Source organism: Lepidothrix coronata, unplaced genomic scaffold (assembly GCF_001604755.1).
Source record: "Lepidothrix coronata isolate B3197 unplaced genomic scaffold, Lepidothrix_coronata-1.0 Scaffold278, whole genome shotgun sequence".
Lineage (NCBI taxonomy): Eukaryota > Metazoa > Chordata > Aves > Passeriformes > Pipridae > Lepidothrix > Lepidothrix coronata.
This window is the reverse complement of record NW_016690458.1, coordinates 73548-86878: the sequence shown is the minus strand read 5'-3', so window position 1 is coordinate 86878 and position 13331 is coordinate 73548. Positions and strand designations below refer to the sequence as shown.

The following is a 13331-nucleotide window of genomic DNA, read 5'->3' as shown; positions in this document are numbered from 1 at the left end:
TCCCTGGCTGAGTGAGCGCTGCTGCTCCTGGGAGCTGTTGGACCCACTCTCTGCTTCTTGTCACCTGCTAAACTCTGCCTTGTACCCACGGGGTTCAGAGGCTGCAGTGTTCAGCCCTGGGAGGCAGGGAATGGGGCTGGGCCATTTTCCAGCATGAGTGGCACGTGCCCAGAACAAGGAGCTCTCAGGACAGGGAAGGTGGTCTCAGAGGCTGCTGGTGATGCGGCAGGATTTGAACAGCCTTTCCAACCACATCTGTCCCATATTACCTGGCTCCAGGTTAAAAATAACAGGAGCAGCAGCCTCTTGATTGTGGCAGTAGAACCACCCATGTGTGTAAATGCATCCAACAACCTGGGTGCATGGTGGAGGAAGGAGGCCAAGACCCTCCTCACTTCACACAACGTGGGTCAATGGCAAAAGTAAAGGATGCAGAAACCCTCTTGAGTTGCCTCAGGGGCCCCAAGGGTGACAGCAGGAGCAAGGCCAAGGCTGAGGGGCAAACCCCAGCTTCTGTCCTGTGCTGAAGCCACCTGGGCTGAAGGTTGGGGCTGAGCAGGTCTGTAAAGCTCTAGGCAGAGAAGGAAATGAGAAAGTGATGGTGGGTTGCAAGAGTGAGCTCATCAGACAGGAACAGGAGGAGGGGATTGGAGCATGTCCAAGCCTGGGGGAAGGGGGGTCCTGCTGCACTGGCCTTGGGGTGCAGAGGAGGGAGGAAGAGAGGGGATAGTGCCGAGCAGTGAACCCTGTGGCCACAGAGGAACTCCTGCTTTGCTGATAAGGGCCTGTTGAAAGTGGAGGCTCAGGAGTGTGGCTACTCTGAGGTGTTTCTGCTGCTGCCCAGGCCCCTCAGCTCCGTGGGGTAGCTGAGATCAGGGTTGTACATGAGGGTTGTTTGCATTCTGCTTTTCTGAATCTACTCCTGGCACAGACCTGTTTCTTCCCCCATCATTCCTAGAACAGCAGTTGTGACATTAAATTACACTTTTAAACCTCTTAGGTTCATAAATTTGCCCGAAGAGAGGGCCAGCCCTGACCTGTGGCTGCTCACCCCAGCTGGGGGCAGGAGCAAAGCCCCCAGGCTGTGGTGGTGAAACAACCCCAGGGACAGGTCACAAAGTGTTCATCAACTCAGCTGTGAAGGAGATGCCTTTTAATTGAGACACTACAGATGATTATTGCTGCATTTCCAGCAGGATCCTGTTTTATGGAACTTACAATCCATCTGTTAAAAGGTTTAAAAATCAGCTGCTTTGAGCACAGTCAGAGGCTTGTTTCCCCCCGGCTTCTGGTCCCAGCAAGCAGATCAGTGAGTTGGGGGGGTGAGAGCATGAGGGTCTGTGGCTGCTGCTCACAGGCCCTTCCTGCACAGGCACCCACACCCGGAAATGTTTGAGCATGAACTTGGGGGGTCTGACGGGGTTGGGCTGTTTTTCCACGTGGGCCAGGATTTAGCCTGCTGGGCGTTTACATCCTCTCTCTGCTGCTGTGGCAGCGCAGATGCCAGGAGCGTCCTGTTGCAGCCTGTGGGGCAGGCAGGGCTCCTTCTCTGTGCAGCCTCTGCCGCCTCCTCCTCCTCCCAGGGGCTCTGGGTGCTCAAACATCCCATCCCAGAGTGCCCAGCTCGGGGAGGATGGGCCCTCGGGCAGCCCCTTCCTCCTGCACTGGTGCCTGGCCCCACCGTGGTGTCCCGGGCCCAGTTTCCCCAGCATCGAGGAGCTGGGGATTGTGGCTGAAAGCAGGTGAAGGCTGAGCTGGGGGATGGGTGTCCAGCACAGGCTGTGGCCAGCTGGGGCCTGTCCTCAGCTGTTCTTTGCCCCTTTCTCTGCGGGGTCTGGCTCAGGGTTGTCGGTCTCCGAGAGGAGCAGGTAGGAGCTGATGGCTTCCCGCAGGCCCAGGCTGAAGGGGGAGTCCTCCGGAGGGGATGCGTTCTCCGAGAGCAGGAGGGAGCTGCTCGGGGCAGATGGGGCAGTCAGCAGGCAGCCCCCAGAGCTCGTGGGTCTGGCAGGGCTGTGGGAGCCCCAGCTCCTGCCCTGGATGTCCTCACCTGTCGATCTTGTCCCAGTGCAGCGACGGTTTCTTGACGAGAGGCGGTGTTGGAGCCGGGGCCGCCCTCATGCCGTCTGTGGAGCAGGGCTGGCTGAGGGGGCAGCACAGCCCCGCGCTGAACTCTGGGCACGGGGCCAACAGCATCAGCATCGGCAGCCCCCGGGCACCTGGGCAGGTGGGGCTGCCACCTTCTCCCCCTCCCTCCCTCCGGGGCACGGGGCATCTCCACACACACGGCTCAGGGTGCTGGGGCTGCTGGGGCATTACCAGAGTAGTGGTCCACCAGGCTGTGCAGGCTGGGGAAGGTGAGCCCAGGGGAGATGTAGATCCAGCCGTTCTCCAGCCGGTGGATGCGGTAGTGAGTCACCGAGGCCCAGGCAGCGCGTTCCCCGCGGCGCAGCGACAGTGAATAGCAGCCTGGAGGGCGCGGGGCCGAGGGCTCGTGGCTGGGCTGCCCTGGGCACCCACCCCGCCCCACCGCCCTGCCTGGGCTCTCCTACACCCTGCGGGGCTCTGCCGTCACACAAGTGGTGTCACCCTTCTCCTCATGGAGCTCTGCATCCCTGTGCCAGCCCCGTGCCGTGAGGACCTCCAAACCAACCCGGGGATGGGGGAGGGCTGGGACATCAGATGTCCTTGGTGCCTCAGCCATCTGCACCACAGCACCCGGCACGGTCTCCCTCACAGGGTCCCCTTGGTGTGGCGGGGCCCTGTTTCATTTTGTGGGCTGAGCTTTATCACTTCCCTTCGTAACCCAAAGCTGTAGGAAGCCGATGGTGGTTTGCTCTTTTGAGGCCCCGTGGCAGGGGCTCAGCACAAAGCAAGAGAGCAGCAACACCGAGGAGCAGCCCGTGGGGAGGGCCATTGCCAGGAGGTGTGAGCGAGGGTTCCCTCCCCCTGCTCCTTGGCAGCCCACGGGGGAGGACTGGGAGGGGAACAGGAGCCGGCCCGAGGGCTCTCACCTCGCCTGGTCTGGCTCTCCCGTATCAGGAAGGACCCGCTGTGGTTGCCTGGACGGAGCAGCAGCTCCTCCGCCTTCTGCCGACTGACGCCCTCGTACAGCCACCTGTGCGGGCAGGGGCGCTGGCAGGGACCCCAGGGCACAGCTCGGGGTGCAGCAGCACATGTCCTGGGGACACTCCAGCACGCCGGGCCACCTCCCCCAGCCCCAGCACTGCTCCACGGCCCAGGGGGAGACACAGGGCAGGAGGTCCTGGTGCGGTGGCCAGGGTTTGGCCTTGGGATTGGCCACATTCTGGCGGTGGGGCCGTGTCCCCGGGACCCTCCCTGGGACAGACCCCACCCAGCATTTACCCGTGCCTGATCTTGGCCACACAGCTGCTGGGGACGTGGCATTCCTTGCCAGACACCTCGGACACCACCAGCCACCACTCGCCGTCCCTGCAGGGAAGAGGGATGATCTGGCCTGAGGGGCTGGGGCTGCAGGGTGCGGGAGGAGACCCGCAGGGTGGATGCCACCAGTGTGGCCCCATGGGCTGGACACTGGTCAGCTCTCACGTGGTGCGGAAACTTACTCGGAGAGGATGCGGAGCTGCTCCCCCATCCTCAGCACAGCGGCCACCCCTGTGCCGGAGGGGAAGTCACAGAGGGCCAGGGCCTGGAAACTGCTGGGGGCTGCAGGGAAGGTGAGAGGGCTCAGAGTTTCCCCCGCAGTGCCAGCTCCCGCTGGGGCGGGAGGACCCGGCACGAGGTGGGGGTTGGCCCGGCACGAGGTGGGGGTTGGCCCAGCACTTGCCTGCCTGGGCCGGCAGCGGGGGCTGTGTGGTGTCAGCAGATGCTGATGGGATGCTGAGCGGCTTCTCCCGTCCAGGCAGATTCCCCATCCCTGGGGTTCAGCCCCTGGGCTGCTCTGTCTGGGAGGGATGGAGGGCCTCAGGCTCATGGGTCACATCCCCCGTCCTGTGTCCTGGGCAGGGCATTTCCATGGGATGATGCCAACACGGTCCAGGGCAGGGCTTTGGGCTGGGGCTGAGCCTGGCTGGCAGCTCCTGGGGGAGCCCTTCAAGGAAACCATCCTCCCACCACCACAGAGGGTGGGATGTCTGGGGACTGCCCAGGATGGGGCATCTGCAGCCTCATGGGGGACAGCCCCTGGCCAGGCTCACTCTTTGCATGCTGCCATCCCACCCCAGCCCCCTGTCCCCCAGGGCCTGGGGCACCTACCTATCCCAATGCCCCAAGCTGCTGGTCCCCAGGGGGATTCAGGGGCTGTGGAAAACACCTGTTCCAGTTTCTTGACCATGGAGAGGTGCAGTTGGAGCTGTGTGTGACCCGGACCCGTCCCAGGCTGAGCTCCCCTCCTTCCCTGCCCTGACTCTGTTCCTGCTCTAGCGAGAGGTGAACGCCACTTACCTGCCTTCCGCTGCTGTTACCATTATTTGGGTGCTGTCAGGCCCGAGCAGCCATCGGCCAGCTCAGCCCTCCCTGCATGGTGGAGCCTCGGGACACCAGGGTGCACGGGGACCCTCTGGCACAGTGGGTGGCAATTGCTGCCCTTGCCAGACCCTTTGGTCCACCCTCAGCCCGCTCCAGGGCTGGGTGTCGGGTCCCAGCGCTGGGGCTGCTCCCAGCGGTGCTGCCGTGAGGGCTCTGAGGTGCTGCAGCTGCGGTTGCTGCTTCCTGTGACGTGCACACACTAGACCGGGTTTCTCCTTTTCACTCAGTCCCAGGTCGCTCAGCTGAGCTCCCTGGGGCCCTTGGTGTGGGCACCAGGCCCAGGTAAATCCCTGTGGGCACTCAAGGCACTGGGCATTGCATGGGATTTGTGGGTGGGCAAGTGGGAGGGATGGGCAGCACATGAGAGTGGGAGCAGAGCTGACACCAGGAATTGTAGGCTGAGCTGGACATGCACCATCCCCAGGGTGGTCTTAGTGAAGGGGGGGATGTCCCAGGGTGTCTCCTCACCTGCAGCAGCACCAGGGCCAGGTGCTGCCCTCAGTGGGTGAGTGGTGCTAGATGTGCTGGGCAGGGGGCGGTGGTTGGGATGCTCATGGGCATGCACAGGTACCTTGCTAGACAGCACTGCCCCAGAGCCAGCACTGCCCTACAACCAGCACTGCCCACTGTGCCCACCCCAGGCTGGGTTACGGGTGGGAGCAGCCCCAGCTCTGTCCCATCCCCGCCCTCAGCCCATCCAGGCCCAGCAGCTGCTGCTGGTGTGGGACCATTCGTTGCCCAGACTGTGTGTGTGGACCATCCACCTTTCAAAGCACTCACTGTGTGGCTCAGCCAGCACCACCTCCGCTGCCCCCATGCCCCCCACCCGTGTTCCCCTCCTGCTTTACCCCCCGAGGTCAGGACCCTTTGATGCACACAAACATCAACCCCCCAATCCTGCCCTGAGGAAGGTCCTTGGGATTTGCTGCATAGCTCACGGCCCAGCTATGCAGTGTGGACTGTGTGTGTGTGTGTGTCCCCCCCGCCATTTCCTGCCGTGTCTCCGCTGTGGGAACAGACACTCGGCAGCCTCCTGCCACAGCTGCATGTCCTGCTACTGTTTGTGCTGAAACTTGAAAGTTTCTGGTCAGCTGTAACTGCCTTGACAGTGTGAAATGCACTTGAGTTCAACAGGGCTTCTGGGCCTTTTGCTGGGGCTCAGGACCCTCCCCCAAGCCTGCCCTGAGCTCAGGCAGTGCTGTTTTGCAAGAGGTTGATTATGTTTGGGAGAAGAATCAATCGCTCTTGGAACTGGTGGTGCAGCACCATTGGGGTCCTTTTGGATGTGGGGGACAACCCTTGGTGTGCCATGACTGCCCTCCCCACCTCCAAGCCCTGCTCTGGGCTCAGGACTAGCAAATAAAATAGGGCCCCAAGTTCCCCTCCGCAGCCTGAAGTGGGTAAAGTGGCTTTCTGGCAGCACGTGGATTTCTGGGTCAGCACAGCCTCCCCAGCAGCTGAAGCCCTGCAGCCCCCTCGCAGAAACCTCAACCCATGGCTGCAAGTCACACTCTTCTATCAGTGACCCAGAGCTCTGCTCTGCCAGACTCACCCTGTGCTGCTGAAGGAGACACTTAACAACACAGAAATTTGGCATCTTGGGCTGGACGTGCCACTGAATGAACCTGCCCCGAGGTTTCAAGCAACTGGGAATTCAGTGCTAAAGGAACGGGAGCATGGGAAAGTGCTGGCTCCCTCTGCCTGTCCTTCCCTGGCTGAGCCCCCTCCACTGGGGCACCCCAGCTCCCAACAGCAGAAGAAGATCAGGGAAACACTCCACCATTTTATAGGGACTTACTCCAACCTCCCTGCTGCTCCTCAAGGGGTGGGAATGCCCATCCATGCCCTGCAGACAGTGGCATCCAGCTCACACCCCAGAAGCTGGGTGGGTTCAGGACCCCAGCCCAGGAGAGGCTGTCTTGAGCTCAAGCTCCTTGCCTGGATTTAGTTGGTGTTGTTCATGCTGCCCAAAGAAACACTGTCCTTTACTAAACTAATTTCTCACCTTGTATTTTGCTTTGATTTTTTTGCCCTTTTAACAGGAAAAGCACTTGCTTATGTAAAACCAAGTTTACTTTTCCTAGTTATTCTTGGGTAATAAAATCTATGGCAACCATCACTACAGATCTTGCCTTGCTTCTGCCTGTGAGCCACCATGGCAACAGCATGCTAAATCACTCCTCTTCCAAATTGCTAAAATCTCATCTCTGTATTAAGCTGGGCTCCTAGTCCAGGAGCAGCCTGGAGCTTGGTGCTCCACATCATCAGGAACAGCACTCGCCAAGCTTGCACCTGCCCCTGCTGCAGGATCATTTCCTCTGACTCATTTCCCTGTCGTTTAAATATTGTGTTTCCTTTTTTTGGGGCTGGAGACAGGACAGTTCCTGGGTGCAGCCCGCTGGCGTTAGATCCCAGTGCTGCACCTACACTGGCTCCTCTCCTGGTGCTTTTCATCCAGCACCTGCATCCAGAGGCGCTGAACTTCCTGCTGTGCCTGGGGCCAGGTCTCCTCGATGGTCTCCTGTCTCCTTTAGATTCAAATGCCTGTTTGTGCTCATCCCTTTGTACTGCCACTACTCATTCATTGACACAACTGGCCAGGGTTTCCCATTTCTCAGCTATCATTCAGTGTGCACTTCAGAAGAACACTTCGTCTCACTCCTGCAATGACCTCCCTCAAAGGTCTCATAGACAGTCCAGGCAGGATCCCATCCCACAGCACGACAGCGAGACTGGGACTAACTCGTGCCCAGCACCGTAACCCTGCTCCAGCCCCAGTGGGCTCTCCATGGATTATGGTGACACCTGACAGCAGGGCAGATGTGCCAACAGACATCCTGCTGCCACCCAAAGTGCCCTCTGCCCTCTCGTGTCATGGCAGTGGCCTTGTCACAGGTTTGCAGGTTAACTGCTCCAGGGAGGGCAGGGGGCTCTGAGCACTGCCTGTCAGGAGGTGGTTCTTGCCGGTGTTGCAGCAAACCTGTTGTTTTGTCTCCATTCCGGACGTTTCTAGTTGCATTTTGGTAGAGGCCAGCTCTCTCCAGCGCCCTTGGACAGCCTCTGCCAGGGGCCACTGAGCCACCAAACACATTGTCCCAGTGCAGAGGTGCCCAGTCCTCTCCCTGCCATGAGGAAGAGTTTGCCTCTTGCTGCAGGAGACACCCAGACTGGCAAACACAGAGGGGTGCAGTTTGCCAAGAGAAACACCAGGAGCACACGGGGTAACAATGAAACTCAGTTAGTTATAGCTTTATTCAATAACTGGTACAAAGTTCCCCTCAGGCAGAGCCTCCCGGTCCCATTCCCTACCTGAAATGGAGCAGAATGTGAGTGTGACCCTGGGAGGAGCTGGCTCCCAGAGGGTCAGGGCTGCTTAGCAGTGAGGAAAGGATGTTTTGCTCATCCATCAAGACCTGCAGCAGCCTGACCACTCATCCCTTTTCTCCCATTAACACCAGACCCTGGCATGCAGCAGGTATCTGCTGTCCACCCTTGGTGACCCGGCCAGGTGTAAAAAGGCAGCAAAATTGTGAATCCCACAAAGACAGTAAGTAGTACCTGCATAGAGTGTTCACTGCTCACCCTTCTGACCTGACTCACAGGAATGTGTCATTGCTGGCTGTCACTTACATTCCTGCCCTCAGGTAACTGCACCCTGTGCAGACCCTGCCTGGGCAGCAGCAGTGGGAGGCAGAGCTGGCAGTGCAGGAGATTCTGGGATCTTCACCTGGCAAGGGGCACTGCTTCCCATTTCACAACCTGCTCAAGGTTAAAGATTCACCTGTGCCAGGGTAGAACAGTGACGACGTGTCACTGCATCCTGCCCTTCTGCCGAGTCAGCAGAGGGTTGTGGAGGTGGTCTGGGAGCCAGGGCTGCTGGAGTTTAATCCCTTGTACTTGGTTAATAGTGCACCTTGTTAGTGGAAGTTTACTGGTAAATTATTTGCTCTTTCAGGAGGCTCAGGTAAGAAATCACTCTGCTCCTTCTTAACACACACACAGATGAGATCAAGACAGTATTCCTGACCATTTGTTTTTCTCATGGCTGCCTGGCATGTGGGAACACACAGACCTTCCAGTGGGCTCTGTGCCCCAGGCAGAGCTCCATACAGAGCACTGCCTGCTCCAACACCTGGAGTGCCACATCCTTGTGGTCTTGCTTTCCCACGTCCCACCGATGCCATACCAACTGCACCACAAGGGTCCTTTAGCAGAAGCACAACTAGAAAGCAATTCTAAACCTCACAAAGCCACAGAAATTATATTTAAATGAAGAGGGGAGACAATGGCTGTCATCTGGATTGATACACAGCACAGACAGGAGGTGGCATCAGCATGTACAGTAACGGGACTTACTAAGACCGCGGAATGTCGACGAGTTTTAAAGAGGCTCTGATGCCAAGGGAATACAGAAAGGATCAAAGTAATGCCAAGTACAGACTACCAAGGAGGTGGCTGCTCGGATGGGCATGCACAGGTTAGAGAGAACAGTTAATGCCATGTTGGACAAAATGCTAGATTCTGAGTGGGTTCAGTGGGGCAAGTGGAGCTGTCTAAATCCAGAAGAGGGGCTCCTGCCTAACAGGATACTTCCATGGTTTGAGGTGCAACCTGGAGGTCAATTCCTTCTGGGGTTCCAACACTTCCTTCCCCGTGGGTGCTGGCATGGGAGCGGCTGCGGCTGCTCTCTCCGGAGCCCACGCTGGACGAGGAGTGGCTGCGGGAGCGCATCAGCCGGGTCATGCTGGCGGCCGGCACTGCAAGAGAGAGCACAGGCACTCAGACCAGGAGCAGCTCCTGGAGCCAGACCACAGTCACTGGGGCATGTCACTGGGTAAGCACAGAAAGAGCTATACCCTTCGTGAGGAAGAAAACTCACTCTTCACCGCCAAAATTAAGTCTTTGCACGTCTAAAGCAAGATGTTTAAGGCCCAATTTCAAAAGGTCCAAGGTGAGCCAATGCCAGCAGTGTAACTGATCATTTGCAAGTGCAGTCACAGCAAGTGTCTGTGCAAACCAAGGCAGCTGTGGCATGGGTGACCTTTTGAAAGTCAGTCTCGTCACTCCAGAAAACCATGGAGCTAAAGTCATGCAACAATCAACAAAATACAAATGAAAGGTGGAAACCCATGGCACACACACGGTACAACGACCAGCCCACCCACAGCAGGACATGCTGAGACAGAGCAAAGCACCCGGAGAACAGTTCCACCCAGCACACAGAGCGGGGCCGAGGTGGACGCACGGTTGGAGGTACCTGACTCAGTGCTTAGGTGGCTGAGCTGCACATAAGGGACTGGAAACAACATGAGACAAGGAGAGGGATGAATACAGGAAAGAGCCAATTAGTTGCGGCGTGTGAGTAGTGACTGCACTGCTCCTGGGACCCCCAGACACCTTTCCTTCCGCTCCCCACTCACACGCTGTGCTGAAAGCTCCCAGGATTTGTGAGAACAGCTGCTAATGAGCCACTCAGGGAGACACCAAGCTCACCCAAAAACTCATCAGGGCAGATGTCTGCAAAGCCTTTAGCTGAAAATCACAATGCACCTGATGACATTAACTCCCCACCACACACTGCACACCCCACCCCTGCTCAACAGAGATGTTGTCTCCCTGTGTAACTTGACACGGGACAGATATCTGTCTTTGGGATGACAGAATCAGATTCCTGCTAAAAGCCTCCTGCAGGGCGTTACCTTCCACCTGCAGTGTCAGCACAGGAAGGTCCAGTTGCTTCAGCAAATGCAGAGCAGGCACAGCTGTTGGAGAACTGGCATCTGCATTTCGAGCAGTGCCTAGCTGTGATTTGCTTCTCCCTTGTTCTCCCCAAGAGAGCTGGCCTTGCTGACCATGCTCTCCAGTTGGGAAAACTATTCTGGGACGAGCCACTACTTCTGGAAGGAGGAAATTGCCCCCGTCCTTCCTCATAGCTGCATATCCTCTTGACAAGAGAGCTGACCTCCAAAGTGATGCTGAAGTCCTTCTGATGACAGCACTTGAGACTTTGCTAACACCAGGAACACAAGAGACATGAATGTTGAAATGCTCTTGGGTTGTGAGGCTGAGGGATCCTTCTCACACAGCATTTTGCTCTGCAGGATCAAGCGCCTCTGGCCAGCCTTGGAGAACATCAGTGTCCTACACTGTTCCTAACTCTGAGGAAAAGCACAGAACCTCCCGCTGAGCCCTGACCATGATGTGGCAAAGAACTGCTGGCTGTGTGGAGACCATTGCAGGTGGCACAGCTGCCACAGTGGCCATGCTGAGCGGTCAACCAGTCACACAAACCAACTCCTTCTCTAACTCCAGCTTTTGAAGCTTCATCATCCACAGAACGGAGCTCCTGGCCCCAGCAGGCGAGATAGGGCTGCTGCAGTGCACAGAGAAGCCCTTCTCCTGACATCCCCCAGTAGCAAAGCCCTTCTTGTAGGTAAAGAAGCCCTTCTCCTCCAGTCTCCCAGGAGCACCAAGGGAGAGAGCTGAGCAGCTGTTAGCCTGACGCACTCAGGTGACAGTGACTTCTGCCTCTAAGCACAGGGAGGAAGCCAGAGGGCAGGGCATGCACTGGCTCAAAGCACAGCTCTCTCTGGGCTCCCTGGGTGTCTCAGAAGTCACTCAGCTCCCTGTTCAGCCATTAGAGGGATTCGTTCTGGGCTATTGCTTATCCCTAGTGAGAGTCTGAGAGAAACAGGAACATCTGAGGAGAAAGGGAAGAGCCCTCATGTCCCCGTCCCAGCTGTGGGGCTGCACCCTCCTTCCCCTTAGAGCAGGTTTGCGCAGAAGAGTTGTTGTTCTTGGGAACACAATTTTTCTGGACTGGCACAAAGACGGACTTACAAGGTTTTACCAACACCAGCAACCAAAAAGGAGTCACCAACACATGTCAGGGAACAACACTGGTTTGCTAAGGCTTGTCAGCACACTAGTTGATTTTCCAGCATGGATGGATCTCCTGGCAACCACACTAGATCGGGGGTAGGGACACAGATGCCAGTGGGCTTGGATGGACCAGAAAGGCTGAGTTCCCTTCATGACAACCCTGCTCCAAACCACAAAACTATGTTTGCCACTTACTGTAGCCCATTCCCTGCACAAAGTACTTGAAGGCTTCAGTCAGCTTGCCGGGCTGTGGAAACAGAGAGGGTGGCTTTAGTGCAAGCAGAACAAAGGGCTCTGTACCATCCAAGTGCCCTGGGAGAGCCAGGTGTGTCTCACCTGAACCACCTGGGGCAAGCCCCCGCAGTCGGCCATCTGCAAGAGGAAACAAAAGGCAGGTTGAGCTGTCCTTCCCACCCCAGGAGGACAATCCCACACCACACCAGCCCTGCCCACCCCCCAGCGCTGAGAGCACCATCCTGGTGCTTCTGTCACCTCACCTCTACTGTGGCTTCTGTCACCTCACCTCTACAGCTGGAGCAAGGCTGGGTGACACACCTTTTGGGACCTGCTGCTGAGGGAACCCCACACCTTGGAGGCCACGCTACCAAGGGATCTCAGGCCACTCTGTAGAAGGCCAGCAGTGACCCTCCACCACCTCTGCTTCCCCAGCCACTCTGCCCAAATCTGCCACTTTGCACTGCCATGTAGCAGCTGTCTGCACACTGTGGGGCCATGGGGGAGGGGGCAAGGACTGGAAAAGGGAATTTGTTGCTGCAGAGCACAGGGTGGAGGCAGGGCACCTCTGTTAACCCTCAGAAGGTCTTCCCTGCCAGTTAAGCTGGCTGTAAAGCAGGGATTCGGGAACCCCCTGACAAACTCTTCCCTCCCAGCTCTGGCTGCACAGAGGAGAGAACACACTCTAAATGACTGTCTACAAACTTCCTAAAGCCAAATGCATGGAAGGCAAAAACCTAAGTGGAGCTGGGCTCGGCACAACCAGTGTCTGTGCAGGCCAGAATGATTCTGGAGTGGCACTCGCCTTCAGAAGGGTTGTTTTGGTTGGATCAAGACGTGAATTGCATTCCACCTAGAATAAAAGGAGAGAGGGACATGGTATCACACAGAAAACTTGAAGAGTCAGATGTAAAATGCAGGGCAGCTGCCCCAGAGGCAGTGGCTGTCTTCAGCGATGGGAGTTTCTCTGGGGCCAGGAAGGACTGAGCAAGAAAGCAGAGAGCCTGTAGGAAGAGAACAATGAATAAAAGATCCAGGGAGGAATGCCAGGTGTTCCATCTAAGGGATCTTGTGATGACAGTTGTGACTTCAAGTGAAATCACTCCCTGCTTTTGCAATGCACCATGAAACCCTGGAGCACCTTCTGGGCTCTGACAGCAAGGGAGGGAAGGAGACTTCTACACAGTGCAGCATGAGGGACATCACTTACTCCCCTGGCCAGAGAAGGAGGCCATGGCCTCTGTAAGGCTGTTGCAAAGAGGGAATATATGGGGGGCATATAGGGAAAGCAACCTCAGCAGGGGAGGTTATCGTGGGCTGGGAACCTGGGCAGCCAGACAGTTCACCAAGATGCAGAAGACCTTACTCTGTACCCATGCTGTGGTCAGGAAGCAATGGGAATCCTCAGGGATAGTATCCTAGCAAAGTCAAAACTTGCAGACTTTGTTTCAGACTTCCAGATCAAACAGAGTGACGAAAAGGCAATAGGCCATAGCCAGAAAATGCCCTCCATGCACGTTTCCTAGGTCCAAGCTACTGCTTTAATAGATTCCTACACTCTTCCATGGTTTTAGACAACTGCTTTTGTTCATGACCTCCTGGTCTCCCCACGATCACCGGCTGGCAGGGAGGAGCAACATCCACCACAACCCCACTGCACTGTGCCATGCCCCATTTACAGCTGTGCTGGGAGGGAAGTGGGTTATGGG

General features: G+C 57.1%; 2 protein-coding genes across 3 annotated transcripts in view; both read right to left on the bottom strand.

The window, feature by feature from the left end:
* Window positions 1-1660: 1660 nt before the first annotated feature.
* Window positions 1661-3893, bottom strand: SLA2 (Src like adaptor 2). Its single transcript, XM_017836443.1, has 7 exons — window positions 3806-3893; window positions 3585-3735; window positions 3364-3450; window positions 3012-3115; window positions 2317-2466; window positions 2048-2171; window positions 1661-1950 (listed from the first exon to the last, which is right to left on the bottom strand). The coding sequence occupies exons 1-7, from the start codon at window positions 3891-3893 to the stop codon at window positions 1803-1805; spliced, it is 852 nt and encodes a 283-aa protein (XP_017691932.1). The 3' UTR covers window positions 1661-1802.
* Window positions 3894-7728: 3835 nt separating this feature from the next.
* NDRG3 (NDRG family member 3) overlaps window positions 7729-13331 on the bottom strand; it is a 60452-nt gene continuing 54849 nt past the window's right edge. The window contains exons 13-17 of one of the 2 annotated variants that reach the window (XM_017836481.1): window positions 12428-12475; window positions 11725-11760; window positions 11584-11635; window positions 9764-9802; window positions 7729-9263 (exon numbers count right to left, since the gene is read on the bottom strand). In XM_017836481.1, the coding sequence (XP_017691970.1) occupies window positions 9085-9263; window positions 9764-9802; window positions 11584-11635; window positions 11725-11760; window positions 12428-12475 (354 nt within the window). In that variant the 3' untranslated portion in view covers window positions 7729-9084. The remainder of the gene's footprint in view (window positions 9264-9763; window positions 9803-11583; window positions 11636-11724; window positions 11761-12427; window positions 12476-13331) is intronic. The other variant, XM_017836482.1, reaches the window with a different exon arrangement.